General features: G+C 41.0%; 1 protein-coding gene across 12 annotated transcripts in view; it reads left to right on the top strand.

The window, feature by feature from the left end:
- LOC110966119 (unconventional myosin-IXAa-like) overlaps positions 1-19,768 on the top strand; it is a 156,368-nt gene that overhangs the window by 79,405 nt on the left and 57,195 nt on the right. For 7 of the 12 annotated variants that reach the window (XM_051952624.1, XM_051952617.1, XM_051952623.1 and 4 more), the window contains exons 6-9: positions 2,893-2,946; positions 7,892-7,992; positions 8,910-9,036; positions 15,305-15,394. In XM_051952624.1, the coding sequence (XP_051808584.1) occupies positions 2,893-2,946; positions 7,892-7,992; positions 8,910-9,036; positions 15,305-15,394 (372 nt within the window). The remainder of the gene's footprint in view (positions 1-2,892; positions 2,947-7,891; positions 7,993-8,909; positions 9,037-15,304; positions 15,395-19,768) is intronic. The other 5 variants (XM_051952625.1, XM_051952626.1, XM_022215372.2 and 2 more) reach the window with 3 other exon arrangements.

Raw genomic sequence — 19,768 nt, 5'->3', positions numbered from 1 at the left:
TGTAGAAACTTACCAGAGATGTTTAATTAAAATGAGCTATTGAATCAAAAACCTTTGTGATGACACAGTGGAAGTATGCTGTGATCAAGCAATAAAAAGAATTTAAGGCATATGATTGGTGATATGAAGGACACTTTATAAACTTTGAATTTGGTAATAACCTGTTTCCTTCTCCACAAATGGTGAACGTTCACTGCATACACAAAAAAGTACTTATTGACAAATAAGATGCCTTTTAGAAAGATTGTGGAAAATGCTGCTGCTGATGGACAATTTGACTGTCCGTCTCTTTCCTCCGTCCCTCTCTGTTTGGTTTTATGTATTCATTATCATATCTGGAGCCCTTCTCAGTGCTCGCGAGTGTTGATTGCATCAGCCGAGAAATTCAAGTGTGCATCTGTGTGTGTGTGTGTGTGTGTGTGTGTGTGTGTGTGTGTGTGTGTGTGTGTGTGTGTGTGTGTGTGTGTGTGTGTGTGTGTGTGTGTGTGTGTGTGTGTGTGTGTGTGTGTGTGTGTGTGTGTATGTGTGCATGTGGCTGGATGTTTACACATGCCAGTAGCCAACATATGTCTGCGTCTATTGCGTTGTGTGTGTGTTGGCAGCTGAAATGTGAACATTCATATTCCCTCTTCCTACAGTAGCGCAACGAGGAAGCAAATAAATAAAGTATAAAAAATGCAGTCTTTGTTCATCTCGCACTGCTTCCCCAAAAAAGAAAAAAAAAAAATCCCGTTCTCCCTTAATCCCCACAACAACAACAACAACAACAACACCCCCCTCCTGCTGCTGGCTGCCTGTTACTATGCAGCTCTGTTTCCATGGCAACTGCAAAACTCAGGAGTCGATCTGGCGCTGACTTGGTCTCGTGCTGAGGGCGCCAGGAGCAGTCGCGTGTTGGTGCGCACACGTGTTTGTCTGAGCACATCAGCACACACTCCTTACACAAATTGTGTCTCAAAGGAGCACAGTGATTATCCATATTTAGCTCTTTTCCCTCTCAGAGATGGATATTGTTCTCTGTGTGTGTCTCTTTCCTTTAGTGGTGGATCGTGACTAACTACATTTACTCAGATACTTTCAAATTATAATCCCTGAGCCTTTAGTACTGGCAGGTGTCCAGAATCACTCCCTCATCACTATAGTTGCCCTACATTTACTGTGATTTTATTTGAGTGTAAATTTACAGACGGCGTTGTGCCCTCAATAACAATATGTATGTGTAATATTTTACAAATAGGTGTGCAGTTCAACAAAATTCCGTTACTGGATTCTCGTACTTGAGTGTATCCAGTTTAGATTACTTGAACAAGATTTTTCAAGCAAATGCTAGTTATTTGGCAGCTGTAGTTGCTCTTTTGTTTTCTGATTATGATTTTACAAACAAGACATATCGACAGATTTTAGCACATAGATCCAGATATCAGTTCTTAAGAGGAGGGTTTTGATTGGGATTCATGACGAGGGGATGCTCAGGGCTCACAGATCAGACTGGATACAGCAAAAAGAGGAAAGAGGCTGAAGAGAAAACAGTTCCATTGTACACATTGTACTTCATCACTGTCCAGATCCTCTTTCTGAAAATCCACTTTCACTGCATTTCAGTCAGATGTCTCAAATTGTATGCATGTAGCTATCTGAATTAGCATAGTACAATTAGTACATCCAGTAGCGCTTTTTGTAGTTTGAAATACTTCTAAAAAAATTTGAAATTCACCTAGCTATACAGGCCTAGACCCAAACACACTGCATTGGTGAGCAGTATTTTTAATCTCATTAAATCATATCATAGATTTTGTTATTACTGGCGTGTAATTAAAGGTTCAGGAAGCGCTGACATTCCTGCTATACCTAAAAACAGACATATCTTTGTACTGATCCAGCTAAAGTACCTGCTGTAACTTATAGGCTCAGTACAATGAACTTTTTGAACTCTGCACTTGTACTTCAATGATTAGATGACCCGATGCTTGCAGTGATGCTGCTGCTACAGCTATTATTGTAAAAGTGATGTTTCTCCAGGGGAACCTGCATTTGAATTTTTAGTAAAAATTAAAAACACTGGATTGACGCTGAATACATTGGCTTTGTTGCCAATTATTTCATTGTAAAATGTTTAGTCTGTGCATGCTGGCTCTGTTTGTTGTGCAGAACAGCAGCGAGGTTCATGAGGCCACGTGTGATCACAATAGTATATCAAGAGGTGATGACTGAAGATATTGCTGCAGTGCCGTCTGTATAAATTTGCACAGCCCCTCTCACAGTTTGGAGGCAGTACGACTCTGCAGCTGTTTACTTACATCAAAAAAGGAAGACATCATCAGTGTGAGACAGACACTGATAGCAGATTTCCATATTTGTATGGAGCCCTGCTCTGACTGGGTGCCATTTGAGTATCAGGAGGCTCCAGCCCAGTTTTACCCCTGCTTAGCAGTATTTAATGTCGATGAAAATGTCTCCACATTCAGCAAGTGAAAAAATCCACTGTTCATAAAATAGTATAGTAATATAATATGCCACAGTATAACTCGAATAAAAGAATTTGTTTGACTGCATAATACATACAACTTAAGTGAGATTTTCCACTTTTACTTATGTAAATTATCTGAAACATTTTTTTCCCCCACTGCATTTGTAGTGTAAGAAATGAAACTATGTCACCACAAGCATGAAGTTTTTGTTCTGTTTGAGATTGTGTGGTTGTATCCGATACCATCTCTGAATACGTCACCTTGTGGGTTTAATTACTGCCACTCTGGAAATGTGTGTGTGTGTATTTGAGTGTGTGGTTTAGTCATTTTATCCTCATGTATTAACAGCATGTGTAATTTTTTCAATCATTTTTAAGATTGTGTGCATTTCAAGCGTTGTTAACTCGCTCTGCCTTGCTTCCAGATGACAAAGAAATCGCACAAACTCCACTGGGACAATTACTATGAGAGTGAGCTGGTCAGTATCATGTGGATGACAAGTTGTTTGTGTATGTCTGTGTTCATGGGTGTGCCGTGCTACACTGGGTTGTTGTTGCCAGTCTTGGTCTTGTTGTCTCTTTTGGTTGTCCACACCCGCCTGCTCTCAGTGAAATAGACTGAAGATGGAGGCGGCTGTGACTGACCTCAGCTGGTCGCGCTCTCTGAAGAACTGCTTTGAAAATGTTTAAAGGGATTTACTGTTTGTTCTTGAGAAGAATTTCTTCCTAAATAAAACATTACATGCTCAGTTACTCGTTTGTAATGAGGCATTTGAAACTTCTGCGAAAAAAAAAGGTTTGGTGAAGGTTTAATATTTCTTTAAAAGAATTGTCTCCTTAAATTTATCTAATTATTGTTCTTAAACAAAATTGGACTCATACCTCCCTCGTTTCTTTTATTTAAATGAAGGGATGTGGCTATATGCTGATAAACCAAACAGAATTCAAACAGTAATGAATCCCTTTAAACTGATGTTTGGCTTTTGGACGCTTTGCTGCTGAGAAATGGGTGATGATGTCAGACCTGGACACTGTCATCTTTAAAGGGAAGGTTCAGGAATGTACTGTCACCGCTACATTTACATTCATTAGAATTCAGTGCTTCTCACTTCGGGACCAACTCTAAATGACTTTTACATGAAGTAGGTGGTGAAGTGAGAAAGGCAGAGACCAACATTCGAAAATGAGAAATGGGTTTTGAACCTTGTGATGCCCATATATGTGTAGTTTTAGGCAACATGACTACAGCAAAATTCAACATAAATAGGCATTTACCTGTAAGGGCTTTACAGTCTCTTCACAGATACATCGGCCTCTACGCTGAGGCTTTAAACCTCTGAAGTCTGAACTGTGTCTGTGCTTTGGATTCTGTTTATATATTGAGGAAATGTCACAATTTTAAGCTTACATTTGGATAATTTTCCTGACTGAACAGCATGTCACAGATGAGTAATTGAAAAACTGTTGGAAAGTTGAAAATACAACAATTTGACACTAGTACTGATAATCTTTACAGGACTTAGTTGCAACACTTTGGGAATCATTCCACCAGTGTTATACAAACATTTGTTGTTAAGATCCTCAGATGTTTTGACAAAAATATGTACCTTTCAGAATGACGCATGATCGGACAAGCCGTTACTTTCAGACTATGCAGTAACATTAACGATGCAGTCTGCGAAAAGGAAGCAGCTAGTTTTAACAGAACATCCATTCTGTACATTTAGACGATAGCTTCTGAAGCAACCAATAGGCTTCACATCCTGAAACTTCCCTCCAAATGTGTGGTCCATGGTGTGTGTGTTTGTTGTTTCTCTGGTCTTTGAGCCTGCTGCCATCTTGCTGGCCTTCACCTGAAGTGAGTAATGTTTGGTCAGTGGGATTTGTTGTGTGTGCTTAAAGGGATTCAGTATCTCCTAATGGGAGATTATGTTACTTAGACTTGCCAACGAGCAAACACTTGACATGAGAGTCAGATCGTATAAATGCAGCTTGTGGTCCCCTGTCTTTCATTCTTTACTTTAGCTCTCTGTTGCCTCCTTTTTCAAACTTTATTTTAGTCAATGCAAGGGTTCAGAAGACAATCACTGTCTTGATTATGTTTACCACTGAAGCCATTTTTCACAAATGATGATTCTTGAAAAGGGCTCTAAACGATGTTATCATTTGGGCTCCCGGTAGTTTCAGTGGTCACATGGAGTTCAAGCCAAAACTGATCCTGTATCAGAACCTCTACGGACATTGGTCAGATTTCTCCTGCAGAAGAATCTTGGCCTCAGTTTATTGGAAATATGAGTTGTTGGGAAGATAATGAATATATTGAACATAGATGTACCTGTTGTGAATCCACAAAAGATGTCTCATAGTTTTCCGTAATGTTGAACCTCTCTACCTCTTCTGTCCGTCTCGACCCGCCCGGCCAGCAGGCAGATGGGTCCCCCCACATAAAGAGCCAGGTTCTGCTCAAGGTTTTTTCCCCTGTTAAAAGGGTGTTTTCCTTCCCACTGTCACCTTTGGGCTTGCTCTGGGGGTCAGGCATATGGGTTCTGTAAAGCGTCTTGAGACAATTTGACTGTAATTGGCGCTATATAAATAAAATTGAATTGAACTATTCCTTTGACTTCACGGCATATTTGGATGCTTCTGTCTCTTTTTACACAACTGTCCTCTCTCACTGTTTGCTGACATACTGTCTATGCCTCAAGGGTCAGTCAGTGACCTCATCAGTCTGGGACACGCCCGTCCAAGGAGATGATGTCATTGTCTTCACACACACACACACACACACTCACAGAAACTTGGCAACCTTTGACAGATGTCTGAGCATCTGACCAAACCCTCTGGGCCTATTTAACCTCTTGACCTCCACCGCTGGTCAACGTGTGCTGCAGTAAATAGAGACACCCAACACTTTCAACTGTGATTAGTGTATACAGATTCCAGATGCAGCGTCTGGAACTATAAATAGAAAATAAACAAATGTGAATTAAAAATGTGAGTATTTCACTAAAGATCCCAAAGACCAAACATTTTGTGGATGCTTGCATTTGATGTGTGGAGTCGGGTGTTTGGTTCTGGACCTCGGTGGCTGTGGGTTTGCATTTTGTGCTCGTTTGGGTGTCTATGGTTTTTGGTTGTGTGGAATGTCTAGTGACGGGATGGCATGCTGTCTTTGGCACAGAATCGACTGGTTGCCTCAGTGACATAAATCATGACTCAGTCATGGTAAGTAACAGGAGAAAACCTCGACTGGATGCACATAACTGTTAACGGCGTCTGTGAGTGATCTGTTAAAAAGCTGCAGGAGCACAGTCATCTGGACTTTGCTGAATTTAGTGTAAGCCTCCACCAGAAGTGTTGCACCTGGCATGAAGTTACAATCTCACCTTCTGAAATGAGAAAAGATTCTTTGTTTAACATAAGTAAGAAGAACAGATTGTTTCTTAATCATCCCTTTACTACACTCAAAATCCCTTGTTCTTTTCAGTCTTTTCTAAGCACCAATGCAAAGGCTTAAGGTTTTCAACCAAAGTATTCCCTTGCAACTGCCAAAATTGATCTCTTTATTTACTCAACTTCCTTCAACGTATCACATTGTGCTGTTTGGCGCTGAGGCCGAACATACCCGGCAATTTGAAAACTGGCCTTTCCCGGGTCTTGCTGTAGCTCAAGAAGCCTCAAAACCCTTTTGTTGCAATTGGAGAAGCTGACTGGAGAAATACACTGATTGTTGGCTCTGCAGTTCCCGACAAGTTATAAGCCAAAAGAAAACAATAGAGAGGCAGAGGAGTGTTGAATGTTAAAGTGTAGAAGAGGCAGATCCAGAGTGTGGATTATAGGTTCCTGTGTCTTCTCTCGCTGGCCGGTCACTGTGGTATGTGCTAATTACAGCCTGAGAGAGGCTCGCTGCTGGAACAGAGACATGCTGACCGACCAGAGGGCCTGGGGAGACACACGATCACTGTACACCTCCTCACACTCTCACTCCTTTGCTCAACATCAGTGCTCACTCATTTAGTGTCTCAGTCATGGCAGCTGGCATTCATTCTTAAACTCACTAACAAACGATATCAGTGTCTCATGATGACACAGGAATGTAGTTGTGTTCACTTAGAAGGATTTCCCTCAGTTTGCAGAGCTGGTCTCCTGAAACAGACTGTTTTGATTGACATTCTGAAATACTGCTTCAATTCCTGCCAAGGGAATGAGCAATTTGATTGATTAGTCACAGCCATTTGTTGAGCTTAGTCAGACAATTTGTTGTTTCCCGTGCTGAGTTTAGTTTCAGCCTAATAAATGTGAGACATTTGTTGTGTGGTGCAGCCCACAGACTTTTTTTAATGAACTGAGGTGTGGACTTGCGTCACATGACTTCGACTCATGTCACACTCGAGTTGTGAATCTGATGGACTTCAAAAAGACTCTGAGCTTGACTTTTGCTTCAACATCAGTGACTATCTTGGACTTTCAGGACATGTGTCCATGTAGTGTTTTTTGCTGGCATGGTGCCGAGGAGCGCTTCATCAAAAAAATGCACGAATGAAGTACATTCGTCTTTGTTTCCTTGACTACTATATTTTGACAATATATCACCAATGTAAGTGTTGTTGTATGACAGACTAGCATTACTTCTTCTTGTGATAATTTCCTCTCGAAGTTGAAAACGGCAGAAAAAAAGATGATAGACCTCAGAGAAACTCTATAATTCTATGGACACTCTGGCTTAGCCTTTAGATTTGGAGTGACTCATCAGTCTCCTCAAACCCAAAAAAACCACAGAAAGGGACATTTTAAAGAAAGGAAATCTACTCTTTTCTTTTAATCAGTCCAAAAACCACATGGCTTAACTCCAACAGATGCAGAAAGGAAGAAAGAAAACACTCAGCATTAAATCTGAGGCGTGTACTGACAGTCAGTCAGGCTAAGCAGTCACACGAAAATCCTGGTCCGGAGCAGGTTCAGTGTACTATGGCAAAAACCCGGTACGATGTGACCCATCGTCGTAGTCCAGAAAAGTTACCTCCGTGTTCCCTCTTGTGTCATAGTACAGACCCCAGATGATGGCTTGCTTGCGACTTGAATGGCAAAGTTTGGGACCGGGTATTTATTAAGTTTGACACTTATTTGTGACCTGCAAAACAATGACTCTGTCCTACATCTGGTTTATTGTTAAATTTCAACCTTTTCTGATGTTAGTGGTCAGACTCTTTACTCATGACAAGGTGGCCCATCTTGGTAATAAAATATGGAAACCCTGCTTAGTCACAGTCAAAAATGTTAGCCTCTGACGGGCACTTTTACAGTAGGTATAGCCATTGGTTTCACAAAGAATTGTCTATTATTATATCTGTGCGTTGTATAATCATTAAACAGGCCTTTGCGATGCTGATGTCTCTGTGTCTTTTTGTTTCCGCCCGACACCAGCAGGACTGCTTCACAGTAGAAGGAGAAGACCTGAAACATGACTTTGAGCGGCTGCAGCTGGCTATGGAGATGGTGGGCTTCCTCCCCACCACACGCAAACAGTAAGATTAGCTGCATTATGTATACAACTGTCCTTATATAAAAGATTGCGGAAAGACAACTCCACAGTCTGTCTGAGTCAGAGCCTGTTAAATAGACTAGATTTCAAGACATCTATCTCATAAATGTCTTTTGGAAAGATATCCACTCAGCAGTGTTTAATATACAATTACACTTAAACAAACTAAGCACTCTGTCAGTACTTACACTCTTCATGTGATTTTTCTCGCCACAAAATATTTCCATTTCAATGATTTCTCACATGCTGTTGTGCTTTTTATCATATAGACACAAGAGCTCTATCTTCTCTTCCTACTGTTGGCAAGAAACCATATGTTTAGTTGCATGCCAAACTACTCCTTTATATATATATATATATATATACCTATATATATATATATATATATATATATATAAGTTTTTTTTGTCATTTTCTTGGCTTTATTAGATATGCAGACAGGAAAGTATAGAAAAGAATGGCGGGAAGACCTGCAGTAAAGGCCGCTGCATTGGGGGCTATAGCCCCTCTTTATGGGTTGCCTGCTCAACCAGTTGAGCTACCTGGATGTCCTTTATGTCTTGATATTAAGAAGATGAGTCGAGTCCCTGGGTCATTGCTCTCGATTTCAAATTCTATAAGTAAACAGGCATTAATCAGGACGTTTTGTAAAGCCAGGTTCTTGGAAATACATGCTTGAGACATTAGAAATTATGTCCCTTTCACTTTCTGTCCACTGCAAATTTTTGGCTCAGTTTGTTGTAATAAAGAGCCTATCCAATAGCAGACATGTCATACAGTGTAATCCTTCAAGGTTTCCTGGCCAAGGACCACTAAGCTTAAAAAATTCTTCCATACATTGTAAAGCCTGCTCAGTACGGCAGGGGAATGATAACAATACGTGCCTTTCTTCCTCGTCAGGATTTTCTCCCTGCTGTCAGCGATCCTCCACCTGGGAAACATCCGTTACAAGAAGAAGACCTACAGGGATGATTCCATCGACATCTGTAACCCAGAGGTCCTGCCTATCGTCTCAGAGCTGCTCGAGGTGAGCAGCTTGGTGCAAAAGCTTTCAATAAGACTACATAAGCATTTAAGTTCATTTATCTGGCGTTGGTATAAAATTTAAATCAACAAATTTTATAGACCTGTGTATGGCAAAATTGTATCATCTGAAAATCCGGTGCAGAATCCCACATGAACACGTCTGAATCTAAAAACACTGTGCTGTTGGTGTTGCTGGCTTTATGCTGAAATGCACTACTCAGCTATAGTTTGAAGGACAATAAATATGAGGAATGGAGAAGGGCTTTACCACAGGCCTTGTTTATTCTTCCTAAATTCTTTCATTGCCATTATGTCTCCTTAAGTTATTCCATCACATGCCCAGTAGAGATACTTAAAACTCCACAGACTTGGTGAACTTTAAAAAACAAGCAGCATCCATTGGAGCGAAGAAGTTTTCCCTCTACTCTGTATTTTTCAACGCTGTGAGAAAATGTGATTCCTGTTGCCAGAGTCCACCTCTCACATGTGGGTTTTAGAAAAAAAAAAAGGCTTTTAGAGAGCTGAGGACTCTCTGCATACAAGCACAGCTTGTGGTGACAGCGGAAGTTAAGAGGTGCTTCAGGTCCCAAAGAGCCGTCCAGCCATCCAGTACTTCCACAAAGCACTGTTTGTGTAGAGGCTATTTTCAGTGCTCTTGTGCTGGCGTGCTGTTGTGGAGGCGTGCTTTCCCACCAGGAAAAATGGGTCCCTGTTGTCCCAATATCACCTGTGCCATAAATCATCTTTTAATCAGTACAGAAGCATATCACGCACTGATAAAAGCTTCAGCACAGAAGGATCATTGTGATTCTGTTATCTGTGACTTGCTTGTCAGCAGCTATTTTGTTTTTTGCAAAGTTCTGCAGTTCTATAGTTCTACAATTTAATTTAGCAGACGCTTTTATCCAAAGTGACGTACATCTGCGAATAGATACAACACAAGCAAGGATCTAGTCAGGAGAAAACAATCTGAATAAGTGCCATAGAAAAAGTTCAAGTGTGAGTGTGTTTCAAGTGTGTTCCAGAGCCTTTTCCTGTCACTTATGGAGGCTTGTTGGATGGTCAACTCTCATCACATCCATTCCGTTACCTTACAGTCAGTATTTGTCTAAATGCACAAGTGAAAGCAGATTAACACCTCCAAGTCATCCAACTTCTGCTTTCAGCCACTGATAGTAGATGTAAACTGCCTCAGTATTTTATTGTTCCTCTTTGTCTTATTTAGCTAACTAATTTCATTATATTTTTATAGCATCTCTTCTGCTTTTAATCCCAGCACAAACACATGCTGACAAGCTGTTCTTTCAACAAGTCTTGGAGGAGATCTTTTATTTAAGTAAACCTGCTGTGACCTTGTTGTAAAATTGCTATAGGAAATAAATGGCAATTATAGTTTTTAGGTTGATCAACAAAGTGTAGTTGGAGAGAAGGGAAACAAAGCATTTGGTAGCAGAATGACTGGTTGATTTAAAGAGCTACTTTACAATAACAGTGGATTATACTTTTTTTGTTGATCATGTGTTTTGTCCGTAGCACTATATCTGTCCAGTAAATGTAGTGGAGTTAGAAATTGGATACTTTTCTCTGAAATGTTGTAAAGTAGAAGTATAAAGTAGCATACAATGGAAATACTCCACTAAAAAATACTATTTAGTGAATGTACTTAGTTAAATCCCTCCACTGTGTGTAAACACTCGATCCATGCATGTGTAGTCAGCGTTTCAATGATCCAGCTACTCAGCTTGTAGGTTTAAATTGCTGCAGACTGCATTTGTCCACAGGAAGAACAGAGACAAAGAAAAACATTTTCTGGCGTGGCTTAACGTGCCACGCATTGTTTACGAGTTTATGATGTTGTGCTGCGTTTGAGTTCATTCTTTGTGCTTAGTACAGACCACACACACACACACACACGCACACACACACTCAGCCATGTGCACGGTGAGCACAGCTCAAACATCCACATACTGTCCTGATTTACCTCGGGACTGAGGGACGGTGTCACTCCCCAGTCCCTGTTACAAACTACGACTGGCCGGATGTGCTTGTTGAGTCACTGACAAAACAATGTCCGAAGTGTGCCGGAGACTCCTGTCAACAGCACAGCGGGGATGTTATGACTGTGGAGAGCATGCCACGGTTCCCCTTTAACACTGGACTGGTCCCTTTGACTCTCCAGAGATCCAGAGTGGCAGTGACGTGAGTCGAGCCACATGTTGGCCGCATGCTGGAGGGTCAGTGTTTTAAGTTCAAGTTTATTTGGATGTCTGTTAGTTGGTGCAGAGGCAAGGGCTATTTGTCCCCTGGGACATATAAAACATTCTTGTAGCTAAGATGAAGAAAGAAGAAAAAGTCAAACCACAAAATAATGAATTCAAAGAGTCGCAATGAATCTGTGTTTTCACGGCATTGTGAGTCTTCAATTTGGCTGCATTCCTGCTGGGACACAATGTTTTAATGGGATGAGAGGGGGTCAGTTGACGGGAGTGTTACTTTTTATGGGATGAGTGACGCAGATGGACAGATAATTGAAAAAATGTGATGCTTTTACAGGCTTTTTGAGATTACTTGAATAGTGTTCTTCTTTTCAAAGATTTGACATAATACAATTTTTTTTTAAAGTGAATGTTTGAGCATTTAAAATTAGCATTTAGCATTCTGTATATTCATGCTGATTTACACTTACAGCACCTTTTGAGTACATCAAAATTGTATTTTGCCTGATGAAGGTCTGTGTAGTCAGTAGAATTAATTTGACTGATTAGAATTTTTGGCTGTGTACAATGCCTAATTTGCAAATTTGAGATATTTGTCTCCTTGGCTTTATCGGGCATCATCAAAATTTTTCTTAAATTTTGATGACGGTGCTTGACTTTATCTAAGACAGTTTGCGTAACAGACTAAATAGTTAAATAGGTGGTTGAGGTTTGCTTGGTGCAGTTTCATGTTGCGTCTCGCATGAATGGAATCACTTGAATGGAGAGTTCAGCCAAAGTGAGCACACTGGCTCTGAATGAAGCCCTAATCTGCATGAATAACCAGCGTTTGATATGTGAAGTGGTTCCACATTTCGGACAGGATGAGATGTAAACCACTGCACTCAGTACTGCTGTTGTACACTGATGCGGAGCTCGTACAGAGAACTGAGTGTGGATTGATGCATGAATAGGAATGAAACTGGCTGGGTCTTCCTGTTTCCCGTGGAGGTGAAACTGGAAGGGGAAGTAGAGCTCGCGTGGACTTATGGACGGCTGACAGACTGGATCCTCTGAGGGTTGGAGTTGAGTGATTTGACCCAGCCAGAAACATTTCTGTGCAAACTGGAAGTCAGTCCAGGGAGAGCAGTGTTTTGTGAGAACAAGTCCCTCTAAAGATGGAATTTGTTGACTGTACTTTGATTCTAAAAACTGTGTGAATGCCAAATTTACTGGTTTCCATGACCTCTTTTAGTTATTTTGGAGTAGGAGGCAAAGAATGTTTTTTTTGTAAAGTGTTATTACTGTGTCTTATTGAATATCAAATCCAGTTGCCAGTTGACCTTAACAACCAGATATGAAATCTGGCAGTGTGTAATAACAACAAGTGACCCTACTGACAAATTCTAAGTTCTTTATGGACACAACTTTTGGGCTGCATGCAGACCACACACAGACACTTGTACAGATGATGAATTTATGTCACTTGCACCTTGATGCACCTTCACGTGTTCTCAGATGCTCAAAGCATAACACTGATCTTAAACCTCTCTACAGGATCAAGCCTGGGTACTGATTGACTCTCAGGCTAACTACACAACACTTCGTCCACTCCAGACATTATTTGCCAGGGCATGAAAATGTGATGAAAACAATCGGGAAACACTTTTGCTATTGCTATTGTTACTTTAATATACTCAAGAAACATCATATGACCATTTTCTAAGCATCTGTGTAACTTCAATGATGTAGCAAATACGTCAGGACAAGTAAGTTGAAACATTAGACCAGAAAAGTTGTCCGAGTTGTTGCATGGCTACGAATGGGAAAACGTAGCGTTCAGTGTTCACCTAAGATTTTGTTCACTGCAATCAGATTTAAGGTGTCAAAAAAGACCGAAACAAAATCACCGACCCCAAACGAGTGCTTACAAACTTCTGTGTATTATTATGGTATTAGAGCTGTGATCATAGCAGAGCAGCAAGCCTGTTACCAAGCAACTAATACATGGAAATGTACCGGCTAAAGACCAATCACTAGGCTGCAGAATAGGCTTTGCTCTGAGTGGAGGGATTACCAGGCAGTGTGAAATAAAGTCTGATTATGCCACCCCCCACCGACCCACTCACTGCACGCGCGCACACACACACACACACACACACACACACACACACACACACACACACACACACACACACACACACACACACACACACACACACACACACACACACACACACACGTGTGCGCAGCCCTCCTCCTGTCCTCCTTCCACTGTTTATGTCAAAGCCATTACAAAGGAGACAACTGACAAAAATATCTCCATAATGGTATTAACTATAACATTACCACTGTTGCTTTTCTTGCATGAAGACATCAAACACGTGTTCACACACACACACACACACACACACACACACACACACACACACACACACACACACACACACACACACACACACACACACACACACACACGTGGTCTCCGCCACTAGCAGCTGTTTGGCCCACTCCCATAATCCCTGTAGATGGAATAGATGTGTGCTGTGAAATCCCAGTTCTCCCAGTGTGACCCTGTCATCAGCGTTTAGAGTCAGACTTATGGAAAGCCACGTGGTTCCGTACTGTACGTGTGTGCATGGTGTTTATGGGCTAATCTTTGACACCTATGTAAGTGTGAAGCAGTGATATTCTCTACTTGGTAGGGAGTAGAGGTCAATTATGGAAACAATCTTATGTCATGGTTTATGCTGTATTTTATATTACTTACACCATGACAAACTCAGTCAATAAACTACCCTATACATAAAACAATTACATTTTGCTGGAGAATAACATACCTAATAAATCAGTATACTTTGTCATGTTGGTGCAGCATCACTGTTAAATTAGTATTATCAGACTGCACTTCTGTACTCACGGATTTGCAACGTTTCCAGCAATGGTGGAAGCAATAAATAGATAATGATGTTTTGACTGCATAGAAAACCCTCAACATGCAAACAGATCTATATACTGTAGTCGTATTCAGTCTGTCCTGACTGAAGTTTAAAGCAAAACTAAACCACGCTTAAAGCCACGTCAAAATGTCAAAATGTTGTTTGCAGTAACAGCCAAAGATGCTCTAACCATAGAATGCTTGTAAAAGATAGACGAAGCCTCCAGGTTAGAAAAGTGAAGCCCACTCAGAAGTAGCTTAAACCTATATTGGTAAATGGTCTGTATTTATATAGCGCTTTACTATACCTGCAAGGTACCCAAAGCGCTTTACAAGATAAGTCACATTCACCCATTCACACACACATTCACACACTGATGGCGGAAGCTGCCATGCACGGCGCTACCCACCAGGAGCAATTAGGGGTTAGGTGTCTTGCTCAGGGACACCCACATGAGCACGACGGGCCGAGGATTGAACCAGCAACCCTCCGGTTGCAAGACGGCCACTCTACCCACTGATCCATGCCGCCCCATTCTTCCTGTTATCCAGTAGGGGGTGTCTCCTCTGGCCGCAAAATGAAACCTGATTGTATAGAAGTCAATGAGAAAATGACTTTAATTTTCAATATATATATTTTTTAACCTTAGTAAACATTTAAAACTGCTAATCTCAAGATTTTTTGGATGCAGCACAGTGTTCATTTTGTAAATTACAATCTGTTTAGAGCAAAATAGTAGACAAAGCTAGGTATGTTTTATGGTGGGGCTACCTTGCGGTTGCTTCTGTATTGCTGTAGGCAGCGTTCTTGAGTTTTTCCAGTCAAATCCACCCCTCACATGGGATGTCTGTTTTCAAAGGACCAAGCTGGTAACGGCTAAAATTTGTACCTCAATGCTTCAGAACAGTAGTCCCCAAAAAAGTTTAATTTGACTATTTTTTTTCAATCTGTCTTTTGTAAGCCCCTCAGCTTTACTAACTTGCAGGAGAACACCTTTATAATAAAACTATTACTGTGTGTTGACCTACTATCCCAGTGTCACTTTTATTGTCTAAATCAAGACCATGTTGCTTTGGCTCAAAGACTTGGTCCTGATCTTATTGTTGTTCATGACTTTTTTGATATTGTTTTGCAGGTGAAAGAGGAGATGCTACTTGAAGCACTGACAACCAGGAAGACGGTGACTGTTGGAGAGAGGCTCATTGTGCCCTACAAGCTAGCCGAGGTGATCTTTTATTAATTACACTATCAACACACCACGTCATGACACCAACCCACTTGTGTCTCAAACACATGAGGTGCATTCCAGTATCCGTACCTCCATACTGTACCATATGCCAGAACATAAATTTCTTTGACGCAAAACGTAGCAGGTCAAAAGTAGGGATGTGCGCGACTAGTCGTTTAATCGTTTAACCGCCTACTCATTTATTAAACGTTTAGTATTTTACTAGTCGGTTAAACGCTAGTGTGCGTAGCAGTGCGTACTTTGTAATGACAGCTATAGCACTGAATGGTTAAAGGAAAAATATGTGAAGTTCTAAAATTTGTAAGACTCCTGTGGCTTTATCTGCTCTTTTCCTACCTCTACACATTTAATGAAGCAAAGAAGACATTAAATAAGGGACGTTCTTAACAGACTTTTCTGGGTTTTGTCTTTGCTTCTGATGGTGCGGTGCAAATTTCAGTCTGTCTCAAGAAAGCACAGTGGAGCCAAGCATTTTGTTATGAAGTGCATCAGCTGTAGGGGAGATTCTGTGTTTGTGTGTGCATGCCGTGGAGCTTGTCTGGGGAGTTTGTTGTGGCTTTCACCCCGCCCCCCTTCACCACTTCTTTCTAAGTCTCTTCTGATGGGGGTCTCTTCCTCTGCAACTTCCGGTTTCCTGTTTAGTCAAGCACCAGTGGGATGACTTAACTCTGTCCACGCAACCCTCCAGATGTCCAGTATGGCAAAATTACATTTTCGATGCTGTGACTGACCTAGATAGACTCCGCTGAAGTACATCTGAGTTGCTTTCCTCTGGCGTTTCTGTGTAGGGCTGAATTTGTTTGAGCTTTTGTGCTTGTGGCTGCAGGGTCTGTTGTCTGAGGAAGGAAATGCTACACATAGATAGCCTGTTACCCTGCTCAGCTCCACCTCCTCATCTGATCCACGGGTTAATTTAGCCCAACAATGGTTGCTCCCACTCTCCCACACCCCCGTAGCTCCAGTCATGTGGTCTTGTCTTAGGAATGTGCAACCTCCACTGGAATATACTGTACGGAGGCCAGAAACCAGATCCCGGTTCAGACTGTTTGTCTCTGTCTCTCTCTACTTCAGTCACACATGCTTCAGAAACATAAATTCACTTTTTCTAGACTAGCTGTGTAACAGGGGCTCAGACAATGTGATCAGAAAACTAATCCTGGATGAGAGCTACAGCTATGATAAACCTCGTCCTGTGGCTACTGGTGTTGCGCCATGAAAGTTCCCTCATGGTCCCCTTGAGGATGGGCTTATCTAAAAAGAAGCAAGCGGTAAAGGGATATACAAGTAACCCCCAGGGTTCCCATTTATCAGAGGAGTAGAATAGAACTGTGGGAAATCCACAGTTGTATGCTCAGAGAGGAAAACAGTGTCTTGTATTACCTGTTAACGTATGGTGCTATAGGTGTAAGGAAACTTAAGTAAACTAATTACTTGGGGAGCAACAGAATAATGTTTTTGTGAGTGTGCTCTGCTGGGTTTCTATCCGACATAAAGTGCATGCAAAACACAGGAAACTCTTCACATCCAACACTTCTACAATTCTGCAGTTTCATTTAGCAGACGCTTTTATCCAAAGTGTCGTGCATCTGAAACCATCGGATTTATACTGGTTTGCTACTTTTATTGAAAGTTTTATCAGACATATTTAAAAAACAGTGTTGCAAATGTTTGAGGGCTAAAATAACCTTGAGTTTCAGTGAGAATTCTTGTAAATATGATTTTTTTTTTTTTTTTTTATGCATGTGTACAAAAACCTCCACGGGAGATCCTCCGGGAAAACTGGCAGACTTACAAGTGGACATTACTAGGAATCATGTCCATGCGCATTTGTTCTAATGTATGTTTTACATTACGTGGTCCCTTGTCAACCTTAACCACCACACCTATAAACTAGGGGTGTAACGAAATGGTCAACTCACGAAACGATACGAAATACGAAACAGGGCTCACGATACGAAATAAAGATTAAAGAAAATCCCCAACAGTAGTAAGTTATGCAAAAATCTCATTTTCTTTTTTTTCTTCCTTATGCAGACATACAAAAATAATGCTGCATCAGTACAAAATAAATGTTCTTTGAAAAAAACAAAATTGTAGTTTTTTCCCCTTATTTAGACCACAGTGCAAATACAAACATGAAGTCTCAATAAAAAAGTGCTTTGTTGTTGTAATAATCAGGATAACTACATTCTTGAATGAAAAGGAAAACAAATTGGAGTCCTTGGAGCTGCAGTCTAGACCTATAAATGTCTGAACTGTGAACTAGTTGTACTCACCGCAGTATACGGCGAACTGTAGCGGCATATTTTGCACACGGTTTTTGTTTTATCTGCAATCTTCTCACCGTTCTCTTGTCATTTACATAGGAATCCAAAACAGGTCCACACAACCGATTTATTTGACGAAGGAGCGTCAGCTAATTCCTCAACCTCGTCTTCCTCCGTTTTGAAGCGAGTGTTTTGCTACGGTAGGCGAGGAGGGTCAAAAATCATCAGTCTCAGTGGTGCGCGGCACCCCTTCACGTTTTTTATTTCGTGTTTTTATTTCATACGTCTTTGAATTTTATTTCGCCATTTTTTTATTTCGCGAAATTTCGTGGCACAAAATTTTGTTACACCCCTACTATAAACCTATTCCCAAATAATAGCACAGCTACGTACAAGGACTGACCAAGATCTCCTTGCATTCCAAAAATGATCTCTCTCCGAAAACCTTACATTCATATTGCTCTAGGATATACAAGAGCTCACACCTACATCGCAGTAGAAGCCCTGCCCTGATCTGACCAGGGGCCGTGGGAGCGAGTTGAGGCCACCTGTGAAATCCATAACACGCCTGTTTTTGTACAAAGGAAATGTGGAAAAAAGAACCTGGCAAATGTTGCTGGTTCTTCTCAGAAACTATTTCTTTCTACTTGGATAAGAAAGATTGAGTAAGCATGCAAGGCAGCTGTCCCACCCACCCACAGTCGAGATGGGGAGACTTGAATGAGATGGCTGACCTGCTGAAGCTCACTGTGCTGCAGAGCAGAAGCTGGTATGTCTTTAAGTTTTGCCAGGGAGATCCCCACATTGATTGGATGGTCTCCGGCTGAGTCAGGTGCAATAGCTTTATGAACAGCTAGGGTTAAGTCAAAGAGTAATAACAGCAGTAAATGTTGTTTCCTATTTAAGCAGGGAAATTGTGCTTGGCAACTATTTCACTTTATGGCTGTTCTTTGGTCTTGCTCAAGGACACTAATGAAAGTCCCCCAGTGGTTCAGCTGAATCTGAAATGAAAAAGCAACATTTTAGTTTTAAATGTAGCTCTTGATCCTTTTCACAGTTACCCTAATTTTGCCATTTTGTTTTGCTTCTCACAGCTGAATCAGCCATGACAGGAGTGGAGAGTGAGGAGTACCAGATCTCCACATACTAAATGAGACGAAGGGATAGAGTCACATAAAAGCTATTTTCAGGCATAACAAGATAATGGAAAAACATCTAGTTATGCTATTTTGATGAACAAAGACGAGTTTTTGAAATGTAAGGTTTAATGCAAAGACAAACACACCTTACAAGATGCTTGAAGAGTATCTTTAATAAGCAAAGAAAACAATTACATTACATTGACTTGTATTAAGTCCAGATCTTTGAACCAACCTTTACAAAAAGCTGTTATCAAATTATTACTGATTTGCATTCATTTACCCCTCCATACTAAGTGCAAATAATCCCGACCTTTACGTGGGTTTTCATGGGTTTAGGCAGTCTGAGTTGGAGAAGTGAAAGAACGATTGTGCACATCTGTGAGATCATGATTGCGTGCATGTGTGTGTCTGTACACACACATGTGCGTCCATGTCTGTCAAGATAAGGCAGGCTGTTTGACTTTGACATTTGTGATGTGGCTCCAGATAATCTGACTCCACCACTTCCTTCTTCCTGTTTGAAAGACAGACACAGGGAAGTGTGTGTGGGTGTGGGTGTGGGTTTGGGGTGTAATCAGACACTCATTCAAATACTTAACATTCATTTGCAAAGCACCACCTCACATTAGTTTCAAAGTGGTTGAAACTAAAAGATGCTTCCCTATTGCGAGGGGATTGTAAAATGGATCATAAGCACATAACAAAAAATTAAAGGAACACTTTGAAAATACATCATATTTCAATACGGGGGGAAAAACAAACTGGATATTAGCATTGATATGGACTGGATAATGTGTTAGGAATGAAAAGTGCCACATTGTTTGATGAGAATGAAAATTATCAACCCCTCAGGAGGGCTAAATTCAAGACACCCCGAAATCAAAGTGAAAAACTGATGTGGCAGGCTAGTCCATCTTGCTGAACAATGTTGCAGGCAGCAT

The sequence above is a fragment of the Acanthochromis polyacanthus genome, chromosome 8 (genome assembly GCF_021347895.1).
Source record: "Acanthochromis polyacanthus isolate Apoly-LR-REF ecotype Palm Island chromosome 8, KAUST_Apoly_ChrSc, whole genome shotgun sequence".
Lineage (NCBI taxonomy): Eukaryota > Metazoa > Chordata > Actinopteri > Pomacentridae > Acanthochromis > Acanthochromis polyacanthus.
The sequence above is the reverse complement of the archived record's forward strand: the minus strand, read 5'-3'. Positions and strand labels throughout refer to the sequence as shown.